This window comes from Saccostrea echinata, unplaced genomic scaffold (genome assembly GCF_033153115.1).
Source record: "Saccostrea echinata isolate AGI-Se365-2 ecotype Australia unplaced genomic scaffold, CSIRO_AGI_Sech_v1 ptg000029l, whole genome shotgun sequence".
NCBI lineage: Eukaryota > Metazoa > Mollusca > Bivalvia > Ostreida > Ostreidae > Saccostrea > Saccostrea echinata.
The window spans coordinates 30,734,217-30,754,823 of NW_026889778.1; the positions used below are offsets into that span (position 1 = coordinate 30,734,217).

The following is a 20,607-nucleotide window of genomic DNA, read 5'->3' on the forward strand; positions in this document are numbered from 1 at the left end:
AACTATTGGCAATTATAATAAGCATTTAAAAAATTGTTAAACCCCCTGCCAAAATTGTTAAATTCTTGGCCCCAGATTTACAACTGGTATTCTAACAGTGCTGAAGCAATTCTTTTTTTTTGTCGGAATGGTGATAGTGACAATCAGGGGCAGGTTCAGACAAATAAATAGATCCACTTCAACATTACTGAGTAATAGACTTATATTTTGCTGATCCATGATCATCTGATTTATGTTGCTTTTGGGCATAGCTTAAATCATCTATCAGTTTATTTTTGTTTTATTTTATACTTCTTTGGATCCTTTACAATGTCGTTTTGTACACATATAGGTGACCATTAAAGCCATTGGGCCCTAAACTTCATGTGTTTGTTCAGATTAATATTTCAGTGTGGTTGAACTTTTTCTCAGACATGGTCTGGGGTTTTCACTTGTTGCACATGAAATACATGTATGTTTTGTTATGAAACATGTATTTGTTGCTTGTTCTTGTCTGAAAAATCTGACTTCCTTTCAACAATGACAGACTCTGATGGTTATTCTTTTGAGGGATTTGATAGAGTGAGGATATCAGAAAGGCAGAGAAAAAAAGTCCCCTCTAAATGAAGAAGAGTGATAGAAGCTACAGTAATGTGATATAAATGAGTTCGCAAAATGGCCATTGTCATCCAAGTGTGCTGTGCGTTTGTGGTATATAAAATCTAATTTTTATCAATAAAATAATATTACAACTTACCTTTTCAATTTAATTTTTAGCTCACCTGAGCCAAAGGCTCAAGCGAGCTTTTCTGATCAAAATTTGTCCGTTGTCTGTCGTCGTTGTTGTTGTTGTAGTAGTTGTCATTGTAAACTTTTCACATTTTCATCTTCTCAAGAACCACTGGGCCAATTTCAACCAAACTTGCCACAAAATATCCTTGGGTAAAGAGGATTCAAGTTGGTTCTAATGAATGGTGATGCCTTCTTCCAAAGGGAGATAATTAAGAATAAGTGAAAAATTAATGGCATCATTAAAAAATCTTCTTCTCAAGAATCACTGTTAGAAAGTATGAAACTTATGTGAAAGCATCCTCAGGTAGTGAAGATTCAAATTTGTTCAAATCATGACCCCCAGGGGTAGGGTGGGGCCACAGTGGGCAATCAAAGTTTTACATAGGAATACATAGGGAAAATCTTTAAAAATCTTCTTCTCAAGAACAACAAAGTCTTGACTGCTCATATTTATATGGAAGCATCCTCAGGTAGTGTTGATTCAAGTTTGTTCAAATCATGACCCCCAGGAGTAGGTTGGGGCCACAGTGGGCGATAAAAGTTTTACATAGGAATACATGGGGAAAATATTTAAATATCTTCTTCTCAAGAACAGCAAAGTCCTGATTGGTCATATTTATATGAAGCATCCTCAGATAGTGTTAATTCAAGTATGTTCAAATCATGACCCCAGGGGGTAGGGCGGGGCCACAGAGGGCGATCAAAGTTTTACATAGGAATACATGGGGAAAATCTTTAAAAATCTTCTTCTCAAGAACAACAAAGCCAATATTGGTCATATTTATATGGAAGCATCCTCAGGTAGTGTTGATTCAAGTTTGTTCAAATCATGACCCCCAGGGGTAGGATGGGGCCACAGTGGGCGATCAAAGTTTTACATAGGAATACATAGGGAAAATCTTTAAAAATCTTCTTCTTAAGAACAGCAAAGTCTTGATTGGTCTTATTTATTTGGAAGCATTCTCAGATAGTGTAGATTCAAGTTTGATCAAATCATGACCCTCAGGGGTAGGTAGGGGCCACAATGAAAGTTTAAACTTGTAGGGAAAAAGTCACAGTCAAAAAAAATGTGTAAGCATCCTTAGTTAGTGTAGATTCAATTTTGTTGTTATCATACCCCCCTTCCCTTTTAGGGGTAGGTCAGAACCACTTATGCATTTAAGCATTGCAATACTAAACTGATTTTTGCTTTTTTCCTAGCCACAGTGCTCAGGTGAGCGATGTGGCCCTTGGGGCTCTTGTTTTTTTTGCTTTTGTATTGGTGTTATAAAACAGTTAAAAAGTATATCTTTGAGGGAGCAAGATTCCAGTTCTCCTTGACCAGGACCATTTCCCTTTGGAAATAGTCCTGGCCTTGGGGAACTGGAATCTTGCTAACTCCCTCAATGATATACTTTAATTGTATCCTATTTCTCTTGCTTTTGGGCAACAAAGCTTCATCTATAAGTTTATTTCATACTCTATGGCTCCTCTAAATTGTAACATACTCAGGTGACTGTAAAGGCCCTTGGGCCTCTTGTTTTAAAGTAGTTTTGCAAAAAGTGTACGTGTGTAGCTGAAAGCATTGAAAGGATACAAAAGTGTTAATACTGATGGAAATTACTGCATGAAGGTGAGCCAAAGCAAATATAGATCTACATACGGGTGATCAAAAAGTTCGCGAACTAATTGAATTACTTCCTTAAAAGAAATAAAATGAGGTTTCAGTCTTTATTATTTTTTAAAGTAGTCCTCTCTGCTTTTAATGCACATCTGCCATTGTTCTGCCCATGTGCGAATCACATGATCCAGGCAGTCACGTGACATGCTATGTAGCAGTCTGTTCAGAGAAGCTAAAAGATTTTTCCGAGTCTTGTATTTCTTACCATTTATAACAAGAATAGTCCATCTGTCAGAAATGGCCAAATCTCGGCAATAGGATGGGTGGATAAGAATATCCCTTCCGACAATTTGTATGGTGACCCATCACAACCCAAGTCCTCTGTCTCGGGAGCGTCGTTTATCCAATGTGGATAAAGTATGGGCGCTCTCTTTTTATCATATCTCATATGTTTAAAGTCTAAAGTAAACGAAATTTTAGGGATTTAATAATTATATTATTGTTAAGATATTCAACCATTATTCTAATTGTAACTTGACGATGATTCATAACAAATTGCTCAACTAAGGAAACATCTTTTCCCCAGCTTGCTTTCGCTGGGCAATAGAACAAACATCATTTTTAACCATCTCCTTGTCTTCATTTAAACAATCAATTTAATTAATGATTGAACTTCTGGTAAGTCTTTTGTCTTCATTAACCTTGTACAAATTATCATATTCTACTGCAAAGCAATTTCCAAGATATACATTAAACTTTACAGCCGTTCGTTGCTCAAGTGCGACTGAATCAACCATTTTTTGTCACAAGTGACCTACATATTGACGTTATTTTCACATTGTGACGTCACAAACACGGAGCAAAACATTATTTAACATCTGTTATCTATAGAACATGTGTATGAATATATGTGTGCCAATTAAATTTCATTCTGATCTGAATTGTGGTTTTGTAGATATAGAAATAGTTCGCGAACTTTTTGATCACCCCTCGTACATGCCAGTCAAAGAAAAGCATCTGTCCAGACTTATATGTTTGTAATCCCACTAGCTTCAGAGTTAGTTATCTAAAAATTTTACTAGCCTATACTTGAATGAAAAAAAGGTGTAGCCATCGGAATAAGTTTATGTAGATTGATTGATTGATTGTATGTTGTTTAACATCCCTTTCGAGAATTTTTCACTCATATGGAGACACCACCACTTGCCGGTGGAGAGCTGCAAATTTTTGTCCTATACTCGGCACACTTGCAGCCACTAAGCAGTGCGGGATCTTTTTCGTGAAAGCACCTACTGCGACACGGGACCTCGGTTTATACGGTCTCATCCGAAGGACTGGTCTCCACGTCCCAAAGTGTGATTTGAACCCGCGACATAAGGATCAACTCCTTACTTCGCGACTCTAGAGCAGACGCTCTAACCACTGTGCCACGCGGGTGACAAGTTTATGTAGAGTAATAAGCAATATAACTGGTAAATAATAAAATTAAAAGAAAAATGCATCACCTGAAGTTTTAGCTGAAATCAAGAAGGATGCTGGTCTTAACCTTCAATCTTTATAGTTAAAACATCACCATCATGGTGCCCGCTCGATTGCTCTGGTGTAAAAAATTGTTGGTTGCAGTGTTGCTGCAAGGCCAGGGTTAAGTTCTACAGTAGGTCTTACTGGAGATCTATACCAGCAATAAGGAGGTCAAGATGTGTAGCTGTATAATACTACCTGTAGAGTTTGTCAATCTTGGACAACTTTCTCTGCTCCAGATTTTTTGAGCCTCGGGCTGGGAATTAGGGTCTATAGTATGTTTCCACTTATGTGTGTCATTTTCACATATACATATATATGGAATAAAAAATAATACACAGAAAAACAAACTAAATTGTAAATATTTTAAAATAAATTTAATGCTAAAACAACATTTCTTTTTTTCATGTAATATAAAAAGCCATGTGCTGCCAACGCTTGGTTGTGATGAGAAAATTTCTTACACTTTACAATCCGATCTAAATTCATCGCTTATTTACCCATCGAGATTAATAAATAAATAAATCACTTTTTTCGAGGCACAAGTAAGTCAACACATATAAATATGCTATGAAATAGCGGACATAAACTTAATATAAAAAATTCTTTATGTATCTTCAAGACATCCTTACCTCTGAAAGTTTCAGCACAATCAAGCCAGTAACCAAAATCCAATAAAACCTAAAGCTAAAATTATGGTTTAATCTTTCTCGTACAATGTTTCAGAGTTTTGTTGTACATTAAGTTGTGTTTCTCTCAAATCTTTTCCCAAGACTCTGCATTAATTAAGTTATAAAACATTTCTCTTCAGATGGTGGTTACAGATGTATACAATCATAGATTTCACAAAATCTTCTCTCCGGGAGATGCCCTTTCACACATCTTGGATAGAGATGATATTTTTATGTAAGTATCTAAGATCAATGTAGCTTTCAGTAGATTTATTAGCAAGCTTTTGTCAAGCAATATATTAAACTGTAGAAGGAAAAATGATTTCAACTGGACAAGAATTGGCTTGTTTATTGGTTACAATGCAGAATCATTTGGACCATACAAGAATTTGCAGATGCCTTGCAGTAATCAGACTGTGTTTGTCAGTCCCCCTAACCACAGTTTTCCTCTTTCTACCTCATCTGAGCCAAAAATTTTGATATAAGTGTTCGGCATCCATCTGTCTGTCTGTCTATCTGTCTGTCCCCTGTCCTGTGTTGTCTGTAAACTTTTCACTTCTTCTCCAGAACTACTAAGCCAATTTAAACCAAACTTGCCAAAAGGCATCCTTGAGTAAAGGGAATTAAAGTATGTTCACAGGGAGCACCCTCTTTCAAAGGGAGATAATTAAGAATTCATGGTAATTAAAAATTCTTCTTAAGAACCACTGAGCCATATGAAGATAAAACTTATGTGAAAGCTTTATTACATACTGTAGATTCAATTTGTTCATATTATGACCCCCAAGGGTAGCATCTTCAGGTAGCATAGATTCAACTTTGTTCAAATCAATGGCCTCCTTGGTTAAAAGTGGAGGAACAATGGGAGATCAAAGTTTTTCAATGTCCATTTATATATATTTGCATATTTGCTTGATCATCATCATAAAACGAAGTATTCCTTATATTTACATGATTCCATAGATTCATGAGCTCAATCCAAGCCCCACCCACTTCTCTCAATTTTCTTTAAACCACTCCTATTGGTGAACCAATAGCTTTATGAATAAATCAATTTTTTTATCATTTGTTAGTAGTTTTATCTTGGACAAAGAAATTTGACAATGTAAATATTCCAATTTAATGGGCCAATTTCAACAAAACTTGCCACAAAGCATCCTTGGGTGAAGGGGATTCAAGTTTGTTCAAATGAAGGTCCATGCAACTTTCAAAAATCTTCTCAAGAACCACAGGACGAGAAAAGTGGAAACTTGTTAAACCTTCCTTATGTAGTGTTGACTCAAATTATTTCAAATCATGATCCCCTAGAGTTGGGTGATATGGAAGCATCCTCAGATAGTTTAGATTCAAATTGTACAAATCATGACTGGGGGGGGGGGGGGCTACAATGGGTGATTATAGTTTTACATAGGAATATATAGGAAATAGTCTTTTATAATATTCTTTGCAAGAACAGCAAAAGCATGATAAGTCATATTGATATGGAAGCATGCTCAGGTAGTGTAGATTCAAATTGTATAAATCATGACCCCAGGAGTAGAGTGGGGCTACAGTGGGTGATTAAAGTTTTACATTGGGAGATATGGGAAATAATGTTTGATAATATTCTTCATAAGAACAGCAAAAGTATGATAAGTTTGTTCAAAACATGACATAATGTGTAGGGTGGGGCCATAATGGGTGATCACAGTTTAACATAAAATCTATCAGAATATTTTTTAACAGATAATATTCTTCTCAAGAACAGCAAGGCATGATAGGTCATATTGATATGGAAGCATTGGTTAGTGTAGATCCAAGTTTGAATTATTAGTCAACTTGTCCTTGAACTTACTGTAGATTTACTGTATTCACAATTATTGGCTCACCCCTACCACAATGTTTGGCTTTGCTCTTTGTATATACGTGAATTTCAGTGCTAAAACTTGTTGAATTGTATGGTTGTTAAGATATTATTTGATGATGTAAGATGAAAAATTTTGCTTAATTTGTATTACAGTTTTTTTGTTCATATGTTACCAGGGTTCATAAGTGCACTTGTTCTTTCTTCTCAAGCCATGATTTGTATGTCTTTTAACAGATATGAAGTGCCAGTATCTCCTACTGATAGTTCTGATACTATGCTAGTTCCAGTCTACATGAGAGAAAATCGGTAATTTTATTTTCAATATACATGTATAAATGCCAGCTTAACCAATCTGTTAATTATCATCCATTATACACCAGAAACTGAATCTTCTACACTCATGAAGAGCTTAAGAAATTTTGCTATAGAAAGGAATTTCAGACTTTGTGTATAAAATAAGTAAATGAATCATTTGATAAAAATATATTTTTAAACAGAAGTATTATAGCTCCCCTGTGTCAAAGGCTAAAACCCATTCTCAATGTAAGGACCCAAACATCTCTACAATTTTTCAAAAAAATGAAGATAGCAACTTTTCTATCAAATATGTTTGAAAGAAAGTACAGCCCCTGAGACCTTCTACTTTCTCATTTTTCCGTTTGCTCACCATTCGTTCAGCGTGCGTTCACCGTTCACTTTCCATTCACAGTTTTGCGTTCAGCATTCACCGTTCACAAAGCGTTCACCGTTCGCTCCCGTTCATTCACTTTGCATTCTTGCGTTCAGCGTTCAGTCTTCATTGTCATTCGGAACTCCAAAGTGAAAGGACTTATCTTTTTAAAAGAAAAAGCGTTAAAGTAAGGGTTTACTGGTTTAAAGTATCATTATTTTCTGCAAAAAATTATCTCCAATATTTTTTATTATTTTTTAACTTAACTGTTGATTATTTATTAAATTTCTCTTAATAATAAATGTTGTTGGAAACATATTCATTCAGTACGATGCTACAGGTACAAGATTAAATTTAAATACGGCAACATACATGTACCGATACGGCGCTGCAACATTCTGATATTATGTCAAAGACCACAAATCATGGGTAGAGAGATGATAATTCGGATCACTTTACTAACCAACTGCAGAATAATTACCAAAATATTCATTTCTAACACATTTTTTCTCAGTTACTATAGAAATACATGTTCATTTGTACATGTTACAACTACTTCTGAGAATTATAGATATTATTACGGATTAAATATCTACGGAGCCATGTACAGTGATTGTGTGGTTAAAAAACTATTTATTTGAATTGTAATACTCTAAAAAAAATTATAATAATAAAAACTGCAAGTTTTTGGTGGATCTGGAAGGGTATAAGGTTTTCTTTTTCACAAATATAGTCAAAGTCTTTCGTATGAGAGGGAAAAAAATCCTTCATCACTGTAACTATTTATATGTTTACCATTTAATCCCCCCCCCCCCCACTTTCCTGAATCTGCCACTTCGTAAGTATTTGCAGTATATTTTAGTTTATTAATGCGTTTTGTAACATTAAAATTTCAGTTTATAAATGTTCATGCATCTAAGAGAGTCATTAATTAATGGTGGTTCAAAATACACGTGCTGATAGTGGTATTTGAATTAGCAAGGATCAAATTCATGCGACTTCATTATTCCAAGTGTTTATGTCCAATACATTTTATTTATTTATTTATTCATTTATTTACTTATTGAGCAATGTTGGAATGAGATCTAGAAATGATCAAAAAAGTTTTTAAAACTCCTTGGGAACATTAGAACTTTGCCTTGAGCATGACGAGACTTACAGCAGCACAGTGTCAATGATTTTGATTGACAGGACAAGCATGTGGACTTCATGTGAACTTGAAGCAGGAAAAAAAACGATTATGACTGCCAAACAAATTGATTTGTTGATAAAGATTTGGTTTTTTTCACTGCCTGATATATATATAAAAAAAAAATTCTTGATACAGGTACATGCATTTGAGGAAGGGGGGGGGTGTAAGATGGAATCTGTCTCTCTCTCTCTCTCTCTCTCTCCCTGTATAATTTGTCTGATTATATATAAGTATTGCAGCATATTACTAAAAATATCAATTACTGTTGTTCATATATGAATGCCTCTGTGTATCCTCTTGTTCACATGTCATAACGGGGAAAGGGGGGTGTGTGTCAAAAGTGCTAAAAGATTATCGTTAAAAATAGAAATGTCACATAAATAGATAATTGCATGAAAAAATAGAGTACATGTATATTTATATAACACATCCACAGACCTTTGTAAAATATTTTTAATTGCAATTTTTTTAAATTATTTTACACGGAATCGCCTCTGTATGGAAACACATGTGTCCTTGTAATTTTCTCTACTTTGAATACAGAGTTTTGTATAAGTAACAATGTTTAACAGCAATAATTTATTTGTGACTAAACAGCTTAATTAAGTTAAAAATAATAGATATGTGCAGAAAATATTGTAAGAAACATAATTCATAGACGTACTTAATGTGCATGTATCATTTTCTTACGATAATGTGGGAATGTTTATTAATTAATTTATTTATCTATTTTTCTGGAAGTGTTCATAACAATTTTTTACATGGTATGAATTCCTTTATTTAGGAGATATATTAATGTTTTTGCACCTAACAATAGAATAAAATAAAATGTATACAATGTAAGGAAAAGATCGGAGACATTCCGAATAAATCGTTCATCTTACGTTCACCGTTCACTTTGCGCTTGCGTATGCGCTCTGTTCACGTTCTGCGTTCACTCACCGTTCACCAACCGTTCACCAAATTACGTTCAGCATTCACACATCATTCACTCACTGTTCGCTCTGCGTTCGTTCAGCGTTCACTCTGCATTCGCTCACCGTTCAAGGGGGAAAGTAGAACGTTTCAGGGACTGTATCTCAAGATTCTGTTACAAGTTTTCTTTCGTCTTATTTTAATACAAGTCATGGAATAATGACAATACATTGAAATAGGGGGATGATTTCATGCAAAAATATGGCTGGAAATTTACACTACTTTCTGCCTAGGTCACATTTAAGCAGATGGTCAGGCGACCAAAAAACATGATCGGCAGACTCTAGTCTAGGGGGATGCAGAGTAGTTGCATTAATTCCTAGGAACACCGATACCAATTAAAGTAAAAATATTTATAAGTTGGCCAACCCTCGCCTGATCATTAATCGCTGGGCTGCAGTTTGAATTTCACCGTCAGCCGACATTTACGAAAACCCAATTACTAAATGTCAACCGACCATCAACTGACTTTAAAAGCTGTATGCCAATGGTCGGACGATGATCGAAGGTTGGTCGATGGACTATTCAACAACTGCTTCAATTGAAGGAATCGGCCACCAACGCAGAAAAAAATTATATCTTTGCCCAACTGACATAAAATTGGTCAGCCCATGAAAAAAGAGGTAAAAATCAGGGAAGACAAGGGCTGATCAACTGCCGACTATGGCCCAAATAATCATATTTTTACCTTAAAAACCATCGATCATTTTTAGGAAATGTGACTTGGGTTTTACTATAATGTCTAAAAAGGTCTACAGGTAAAACATGGTCCTTAAAAATCACAATTAGAACATCTCATCTTAATTCCAATATATTCTAACAACTCTGTTAACAAAATATTCTCGGGACATACGAATGTGCATTTAATTAAAAAAAAAAACACAGGTAACTGTTTGATCCAGAAGACAAACAAAACAGTTTGTTTAATATACATGTACTTTAAATTTTTTTCTCTGTTTTGTTGAACCATCAGTTTGCCTTTGAATCATGTCATTTTTCTATAGATACTGGAACTTAGCATATACATGAAGTAAAATTCTATTTTGTAGTAATACTGTTAATTTAATTAAGTAAAACCTACATCATATGATGTCATAGTTAAGTGAATTAATTAATGCAATTGACTGTCTCAGCTAATGAAAATACACAGCTGTGTTACAGTACACGCAACGTTTTTCTTTACAATTCTATCATGTCCTATCATGCGTTTATCCTATCGTATAGTGCATGTATCCTATCGTATAGTGTCATTTATCAGGTTTTGCATTTTCTATCGTATTGTGTTTTCCATTTATCAGGTTTTGAGTTTTCTATCGTGTTTTGCATTTATTGGGTTCTATCGTGTTTTGCATTTATCGTGTACATTCAGAAACCCTCACATTTTATCTTTACTATGGGAAGAAACACCCGTGATACCCCAAGTTTTTTTTTCATTTTGTTAACTTACTTACGATTACTTTAACTAAGAAGTGAAAAGAGAGTTTTATATCTTAGCTTTGGTCAATTATTAAAAGAAATTAGAATAGAAAGAAAAGAATAAAATAAATAAATTAATTAATAATTAAATAAATAAATAAAAAATATCATGATCAAGCAGAGAGCGGAAATAGAAAGCTACAACATATTTTTGGAAATGAATTAAATGATCCCTTGGTCTTTATTTTAATTTATCAAATTGTAAAGATGAGAAATATTATAATTTTCTTTAAATAGTCAGAGTCATTAGAGGAAGATTTTTAAAAGGCAGGAGGTGCAGTATGTGTACCAAAAAATAATAATAAGCACGGGTCTATTTTTATTATGTATTTTTATTTCAATTGCGAAATCAGTTATACACAAAGTATTCTTTTTTTTTCCAAGACATTGTCTGATAATAGAGTAATGTGTTTATGCCGCTGATCTGCATATATGAATAATTATTTTAAGTCTTGATACCAAATGATTCATAAAGCATAAGATAATGGTCATGATAACATTTACATAGATTTTGTCCGAAGTGCATATATGTGTGTCTGGCGAGGAGAAGCGGGGGGTAGGGGTTACTTCATATGTTGATCATTGTATTTTTATGCACATGCAGAAACTATCCATTTTATTATTGAAGAGAGAGAGAAAATTTTATTTTTGCTGGTCTGCAATGCACATGATTTGAAAAATAGTATGATATCTTAATTGTCAAGAAAACCCCTTCTCGCTTTATTTACACCAGCCAGTAAAAATTTAATTTTATCATTTAGTGATTTCACTATATGATCAAATCAGATCTAATGTAAGAATTAGCTTATTTTTATTTTTCCTTTTGTTTCTTTCCATTTATTTTCTTCATCCACTTGATTCAATTCAATTGAAAATTATTTTCAACCTGACTGACAAAATAGTGTGTTATTACATTTTGCGTTGCTGCATTTTGCTTAATCTCGATGCAAAATGTTACAACGCAAAATATGATAATCCAAAAATCGTGTAATTACATTTTGCATTATTACATTTTGTTTTGATCTCGACGTAAAATGTAATAACGCAAAATGTAATAATATTAAAAGTCTGTTTTTTACAATTTGTGTTATTTCATTCTGAGTTGATATCTATGCAAAATGTTATAATGCAAAATGCAATAATCCCAGTTTATTACATTTTGCTTTGTTATTACATTTTGCGTTGTAACACTGGTGGGTATCCAGTTTGGACAAATTATTATCAGCCACAGCAACAGCCAATCTATTTGTGGTTGTGTTAGAAAGTGCATGAGGGGAATGAGGTGTTATTTTTTATTGTCTCATTGGAATTATTTTTAAGTCACCTGAATTTACTCAGGTGACCTATTGCCATCTCTTTTCGTCTGTTGTCGTCCTCGTGCGTTGTGCGTCGTGTGTTAACATTTGTACATTTTCAGCTTCTGCTCTTGAACCACTGAACCAATTTCAACCAATTTTGGCATATAGCATCTATGGGTGAAAGGGAACAAAAATTGTGAAATTCATGGCCCCTGGCCCCCTGGGGCCTGAGGGGTGAAGCTAAAACCACAAAAATTAATGCAATCCTTACAAATGTTCTTCTTAACTCCTGGACATCAAGCAGTCAAAGTACTAGCATGATTGTAATAAGCATTGAGTCCTCTACCAAAATTATGAAATTCATGGCCCCTGGGTCAGGGGTTCTGGTGCTAGGGTGGGGAACTGTTGAACATATAGTGAAAATGTATTATTTCTTTAAAAATCTTATCCTCTGCTCCTGGGTATTCAGGGAACAAATACATAGTTATGATGAGGAAGGGTGACTCTTCCAAAATTGTGAATTTCATGGCCCCTGACTCGGGTTCTGATGTTAGGGTGGGGCTCTGATGATTATATAGTGAAAATGCATTAATTCTTTGAAAATCTTCTCCTCTGCTCCTGGGTATTAGTGAAACAAACTAGATGCATAGTTACGATGAGGAGAAATGCCTCTTCCAAACTTGTGAATTTCACCAGGCTCCTGGGTCAGGGGTTCTGGTGTTCGAGCGGGGTTCTAATGTTTATATAGTGAAAATGCATGAACTCTTTTGAAAACCTTCTCCTGTGCTCCTAAATTACACCGATGAACTTAGTACATTGTTTTGATGAGGAAGAGTGCCTCTTCAAAAATTGTGAATTTCATGGCCCCTGGGTCAAGGTTCTAGAGTTAGGGCATGGATCTAATGATTATATAGCGAAAATGCATTAATTCTTTAAAAATCTTCTTCACTGCTCCTTGGTGTTAATGAAACAAATTAAATGCATAGTTATGATGGGGACAGATGCTTCTTCCAAAATTGTGAATTTCATGGTCCCTGCTTCAGGGGTTCTGGTGTTAGGGCGGGGCTTTAATGGTTATATAGTGAAAATGTGTTAATTCTTTGAAAAATCTGATCTTCTGCTCCTGGATGTTAAGTTGATGAACTAACTACATACTTTTGATGAGGAAGAGTGCCTCTTCCAAAATTGTGAATTTCATGGCCACTGGGTCAGGGGTTCTGGAGTTAGGGCGGGGCTCTAATTATTATATAGTGAAAATGCATTAATTCTTTGAAAATCTTCTCTGCTCCTGGGTATTAAAATGATGAGCTAAGTACATAGTTATGGTGAGGAAGATTGCCTCTTCCAAAATTGTGAATTTCATGGCCCTTGTGTCTGGGTTTCTGGTGTTAGGGCGAGGCTCTAATGATTACATAACGAAATGCATTAATTCTTTGAAAAAATTCTCCTCTGTTCATGGGTATTTAGGAAACAGACTAGATGCATAATCATGATGAGGAAAGGTGCCTCTTCCAAAATTGTTAATGATGTGGCCTGTGGGTCTTGGGTTCTGTGTGTGTGTGTGGGGGGGGGGGGGGGGGGAGCACATATTAAAATAAAATAATCTTCTGTACTGGCTAAGGAAAGTAAGGAAATCCATTGTAAATGTGTCACAAGATTTTATTGATGAGGGTGACGATAACTGGTAAGTGAGGTTGAAATAACAAATGATGATGAATGATGTATGACATTCAAATACGTAGAAAATGATGTTTGACATAGAAATATGACGTTGAATGACGATTGACAAGACAATTGATGATTTACAATATAGAAGTTTCTTCCAGTGACATAAATATCAGTTGTATCTGTACAAAGATGACTGGAAAACTAGGAAATCCATTGTAAATGTGTCACAAGATTTTATTGATGAGGGTGACGATAACTGGTAAGTGAGGTTGAAATAACAAATGATGATGAATGATGTATGACATTCAAATACGTAGAAAATGATGTTTGACATAGAAATATGACGTTGAATGACGATTGACAAGACAATTGATGATTTACAATATAGAAGTTTCTTCCAGTGACATAAATATCAGTTGTATCTGTACAAAGATGACTGGAAAACTAGTAGTAAATACTGCAGGCACCTAGCCCTGCCGTGTCCTGCCATAAAATCACGGGCTCTACACAAAAAAATACTGTGCCCCAAAAATGATGATGTCACATCACAAGTGCAGTGATAAGTCTTATTACCGAAAATGGCCGTAACATTTTCTTTTGCTCCAGGGTATTAAGCAAACAAACTAAATGCATAATTATGATGAGCAAGGTTGCCTCTTCCAAAATTGGGAATTTCATGGCCCCTGAGTCAGGGGTTCTGGTATTTGGACAGGGCTCTATTGAGTAAATGAAAATCTTCTCCATTAAGCAAACAGACTAATTGCAATAATGTAAATGTTTGAATAAAAATATAAGTAAATGTGCCTTTTCTCTGCTCCTGGGTATCTAGGGGGCAGAGTATAAAATTGTAATAAGTAAAGCAAATGAGAGTTACTTCCCTTTGCTAAATTGTGTTTAATCAAGAAATTCTTCTGTTTAATTTAATTAACAGGTTATTTGATTGAATGAGAATACAAGAAAGAATTTTATATATATTGAAACAAAATGAAAATAAATGTTTGGTTTAAATGAGCAAATTATGCTCAAAGTCAAATTATTGCTTGGTAAGCAATATAAAAGATTGATATAAAGATTATTCATGTAGCAAAGGGCCAATTGTACTTAGTATGTGTACACTGGGGTGTCCTGTTTGATGATAGAAAGAGTTATGTTCAGGTAAATTCATGGAGATCAGAGTTTGGATTGCTAGAGTCTGCTTGAAGTTGCGAGTGCTGGTAGCAAGTATTACTAACTTTATTATATAGTCAAGAGGCAAGTGTTACCAAGTGGCAAGCAGCTAAGTTGTTTGTGTAGAGGTATCACCTTGAGTAAATATACAGGCATTAGAGATTTCTCTGTGTATTAGCACTAGGCAAGTGACAAAAACAATATCTGTACATATTGAATACCTTACACACTAGGCAAGTGTCCATTGTATTTGTGTATTTTGCATTCATTATCATCCATAAGGAGATCAGTTGAGTCTCACTTGTTACAATAAGTAAGGGTAATTTTACCAGATTTTTAGGTCACCTGAGTCACTCAGGTGACCTATTGCTATCCATTTTTGTCTGTCGTTGTGCGATGTGCATTAACATTTTCAGCTTCTTCTCTGAAACCGCTCAACCAATTTCAACCAAATTTGGCATATACATGTAGCATCTGTGGGGGAAGGGGAACAAAAATTGTGAATTTCATGGTCCCTGTCCCCCTGGGCCCTGAGGGGTGGGGCTAAAATCACCAAAATTAATGCAATCTTTAAAAATCTTCTTCTTTACTCCTGGACATCAAGCAGTCAAACTGTTGGCATGATTGTAATAAGCATTGAGCCAGAGTGCTTCTACCAAAATTGTGAAATTCATGGCCCCAGGATAAGGAGTTCTGGTGCTAGGATGGGGCTATATAGATCATATAGTGAAAGTGCATTATTTCTTTGAAAATCTTCTTCTCTGCTATTGGGTTTTAAATAAACTAACTTAGTGCATAGTTATGATGAGCATGGTTGCCTCTTCCAAAATTGTGAATTTCATGGCCCCAGGGTCAGGGGTTCTGGTGAAAGGGGGGGGGGCTTTATTGATTATGTAGTGAAAATGCATAATTTCTTTTAAAATATTTTTTCTACTACTGGTTATAAAGCAAAGAAACAAGTGTATAGTTTTGATGAGCAAGGGTGCTTATTCCAGAATTGTGAGCTTATGGCCAATGGGTCAGATGTTCTGGTGTAAGGATTTAATAATATAGTGAAAATGTATTTCTTTGAAAAATTTTTGTGCTTTTTGTGCTTTGAGGCAAACAGAAAAAGTTTTAATATGCAAGGGTGTTTTTACCAGAATTTTGAACACCTGGACCATTTAATCAAGTGTTCTGGTCCTGGCCAGTGCTCTATTAACTTGTATTCTGCTGAGCAAAGTTATTCCCCTTTGCCATTCACCTTTGATAGTAAATCACTGTAAATAATGTATTTGAATGCCTAATAGAATAAGAGAATTATGCAAGAATATTTATTGTATAGTACAAAAAGTACTTTCATAGTTTTAATGATCAGGTAGACTTGGAAATAATAGATGAATAAAATTGAGACAAAAATAACTTATCTTTTTTAATTGTTCTTCAAAGGCGCAAGAGAAGCCAATGTTGGAAGTAATAATATGGGGTTAAAAAATAGACAGTTTGTTAATAGTCTGCATGGTAATAGTGATAAATTGGGGACAGACAGATACTAGACCAATTATTTTGTTGATGCAAATCTTACTGTTTTTCTTGCTTTTGGGCAACAAAGCTTCATTTACCAGTTTATGGATCCTCTGAATTGTTGTATTGTACTCAGGTGACCATTAAGGCCCTTGGGCCTCTTGTTGAAATTCTTGGGCAAAATAGCTTCAATTATCAATTAATTTTGTTTTATACTTTTGTGGATCCTTTACAGTATTGTATTATACTCAGGTGACTGTTAAGGCCCTTGGGCCTCTTGTTTATTGATTGCATGCATAAGAGTTAGTATAATTTTTTTTTTAAATGTTTTATATTATGTATTAATGATTGATAGCAATGCTTTTAATATTTTTGTCAATTCAACAAGATATATTTATATATGATTTTACGAAAAGTTTGTACAAGAAGTGCTCCCTAAAGTAGGAGTGTATAATGTTTAAAGCAACTCGATACAAGTTTCCAGATTATTACAATAGGGAAAAATTGATAAATTTCATCTTGAATTTGCTACAGCTGCTATTGACACAACACTTTTTTTTTTGACAAAGCACATTTATTGTGACGTCCATCATCTGCAGCATCATCAAGACATAGATCCAGGGTATCATGATTGACACATGAAAATTTGCAGCCGATTTGATGCTTTGCATCAATAAATTATCTTGTTACAGTATTAAAAAAATTTCTTCTCAAGAAATACTGAACCAGGAAACGTTAAATTTTGTGACATTTTCCTGATATAGTACTGATTCAATTTTCTTCCAGTCATATTCCATGGGAGGTAAGGACCACAATGATGATCCCTGGAAGTGACCTTGATGATCAAATTTTACTTGAGAATATAAATATATATTATAAATATTGGGCAAGTCTTTTAAAATAATTTTCTCAAGAATACGTTGCTCACGAGGAGTAATATTAATGTGATAGCAATCTCAGGTAGTATAGATTCAAGCATATTCGATCATAGCTCATGGGGATAGGGTTGATCACTGTTCTGAAAAACAGCAGAAACAAGGTGACCCAGGTGAGCATTGCAGCCCATATGCCTTCAGTTTGTGTAATGTTGGTTGCTTTTGAATCTTTTCATTGATCATAATTTTATTTTCAGATGCAAAAATAATTGCTCATCAAATTATCAAACACCATCTTGGCAGTTGTTTGGTCAGCCATTATTCTTGGCTCTGCCAAGTAGAACGTGTACTGCTGAAGATTTGTATAATGGGTTCCTTCAAAGAGTGTCGTAAGAGGAAATCTTTACTTTTATTTGAATTTTTCAAAATAATATTTGTCATACTGTTTGTTGAAATATTACAAATGAAGCATTGATAAATGGATATATTCTGTTCATTAAGAACATAGGATACTCAAAACAATATACAGTATATATGCATGAAAACCCTATGCAGAGGTGATAATTTGTCTTCATTCGAAACAGTCCATAATAGTTTTTTCACCTGAAGAATCTAAATTTAATGAAATAGAGAAGGAAATATTTCTCAAACCTCTTTGTTTTCTTACCCACTGCTCTGATTCAACACTTTCAAAATACAGGTGACTCTCGATGGCTTGAAATCCAATCTCTCCAAGTTCTTGCTCTCTTGAAGTAAAACGCCAGTCCCATTTTTTTTTTCTCTCTGTGTAACTTAGAAAATTTACTCTTAATCTCTCAAACTTCCAATATATCTTAAGTTCTCTATTACCCCATTCATACGACGAAAATTTGCTTATGTGTGCAAATTTACAGATGAGTAAATTTACACACATAAGTAAAAGTTAATTTGCTATGCATTCAGACGAGATTTATGTACCATAAGTAAATCCTCAAATTGTCATTTAAAATAAGGAGATGGACCGCTTCAGACTTGTGAATTTTCACAGAAAAAGGGTATTTCCTTACTATTTGGGTATAGGATTAACTTACTATTTAGGTATAGGATTAACTTTTGGATGTTCCTCAAAGGAAGTAGAAGAAAAATTGGATCCAAAAATTGGTACGACAAAACCGTTCTTTATGACTTAAAGGACGAAGATTGGTATAAGAATTTTGAATGTTTAAGGAAAATTTCATAAAATTTTGTGAGAAGTTGGGAAATGCTTTTGTCCCAACCCAAAGGCTGTAGAAGAGCTGTTGGATGTAAAGAAGAAGGTGGCTGTTACCATCTACTGGTTAGCGTCTTCTTCAGCGAATAAGGGACGTACGATTGGAAATCATTTTGGTGTTGGGAAATCTACCCTGTATGATTGCAAACATCAAGTTTACGAGGCCATTATGGAACATCTGCTTGAAGAATATGTGTATTTTCCAGAAGGAGAATGAAAAGAGTGAAGATAACAAACTGTGATCGATCTCAAAAATCTTCAAAAAATAAAAATATGTGAAGAGGGAATAAACACGGACCCCTGGAAATTCCAGTGGTGGGATCAGGTGCCTAGGAGGAGTAAGCATTCCCTGTCAACCGGTCACACCCACCATAAGCCCTATGTATTGATCATTCTGGAGTCAAATTAAGTATAAACAAAGTCCTAACATTTGGTATGAAAGAAGTCAGCCAAAATACGATCCAATGATAGGTTATATTTGCTAATAAGATCATTATTATGACCATAGAGTAATTTTTCGTCAGTCGCCATATTGGGCATAAACTTCTCATACTGGACAATGAGGCAAAGATAACACAGTTTTTCTTAGGAATATATGTTAACAAAGTTCATAGGTTTAGTAATTCAAAGATTTTTGCCCTTATGTTTCTGCTCAAATACCAGTTTGATCTCCAAGATGGCGACCAAGGGAAATAACTCGAATTGAAAATGTGTCATATGAAATCTATATATTTACCAAATGATGACTTGAAACGAGGTTGTTGAAATCCTTGTAACATAAACTCATCTGTCAGTAGCCTGCCTAAGTCTAAAACTGAGAAAGGATGAAGAAAGTCATCAAGGGCTAAACTATGGTGGAGCGATTGATGGCACGCATATTCCTATCATAGCTCCTAAGCATTCACACGGAGACTACTTGAACAGGAAGGGATTCTACTCATTGAATCTGCAGGGTGTTTGTGACAACAGCTATATCTTTAGAGACATAAACAGGTTTGCCAGGAAGGGTCACAATGCCCGCGTTTTTGCATATTCAAAAATTTATTTCACAGGAGATAATGGTTCCTTGTTTCCAGAGTGGAGAAAGCAGTTTGGAGAAATTACTATGCTAGTAGTACTTCTCGGCGACACAGCGTATGCCCTTTGAAGACTTGGCTTTTGAAGCCATACACCAACAGATCTACCCAGATCTCAGTAACTCAGTTCACTTTCAATTTTTGTTTACTTAGCGTAAGACTGACCCTTGAAAATCCGCATATTTTTAGAGCTTTACTTTCTAGCAGCCATGTTTACAGACTGATATTTTACATTCCAATGCATATTCAACCATAACAACACTTTAAATGGAGATTGATGCAATACACATGACGAAAAACTTGCGTAAGTAAATTTGCTTCATGTTCATACGACAAATTTTACACACAGGAGCAAATATTTTGCGACAACGTGTATGCAAAAGTTAATTTACACCTTGTCCTGACCAGGTGCAAATTTACTCAACTGTGCATAATTTGCATATGAGCAAATCAGTTCATACAACAAAAATTGCACATGTAAGTAAATTTACATATGTGTAAAATATACTGAGGTATGCAAATCGTGTCATATGAATGGGGTATAATATAATTAGAAAGTCAAAAATAGATCCTTTCAGATCAGGTGTGCAGATACAAGTCTTCAATGTTCCACCTTTACACCCTGTCACCACCATGATTCAATTTATTCAGATGAGGTCTTGTAATTCATTATTACCAGAGTCACCAATGTTTGTAGATTTTAATGGTGACATTTTGTACAGAGAAAACTTTATAGGTATGTTACGACACATTTTACAAATTTTAAACTTTTAGATGATCAGAAATACTGCAGACATTCTTTTAGAATTGGAGCTGCAACATATGCAGCTGCAGCGGATATAGAGGATCATCTCATTCAAACATTAGGTAGATGGTCATCCATTTGTTACAGTAGATACATAAGAAGATCTGCAAATGCAGTACAAGAAGCTCAAGGGAAACTCAGCTCTTGTTTTTAAGTAGAAGGTGTACCATATATATCAACTGAATACAAGGTGTATATTTTACTTCTTGGGGCTCTCGTGTCTCATGCAATCTCTCAATTGTCA

The 20,607-nt window shown here is 34.7% G+C and overlaps 1 protein-coding gene across 2 annotated transcripts in view; it reads left to right on the forward strand.

Annotated features, from left to right (window-relative positions):
• The window catches only part of LOC133195809 (ubiquitin carboxyl-terminal hydrolase 15-like), a 427,782-nt gene that overhangs the window by 327,675 nt on the left and 79,500 nt on the right, over positions 1 to 20,607 (forward strand). For both annotated transcript variants that reach the window (XM_061331759.1, XM_061331760.1), the window contains exons 11-13: positions 4,704 to 4,798; positions 6,644 to 6,715; positions 17,491 to 17,622. In XM_061331759.1, coding sequence (XP_061187743.1) covers positions 4,704 to 4,798; positions 6,644 to 6,715; positions 17,491 to 17,622 — 299 coding nt within the window. The remainder of the gene's footprint in view (positions 1 to 4,703; positions 4,799 to 6,643; positions 6,716 to 17,490; positions 17,623 to 20,607) is intronic.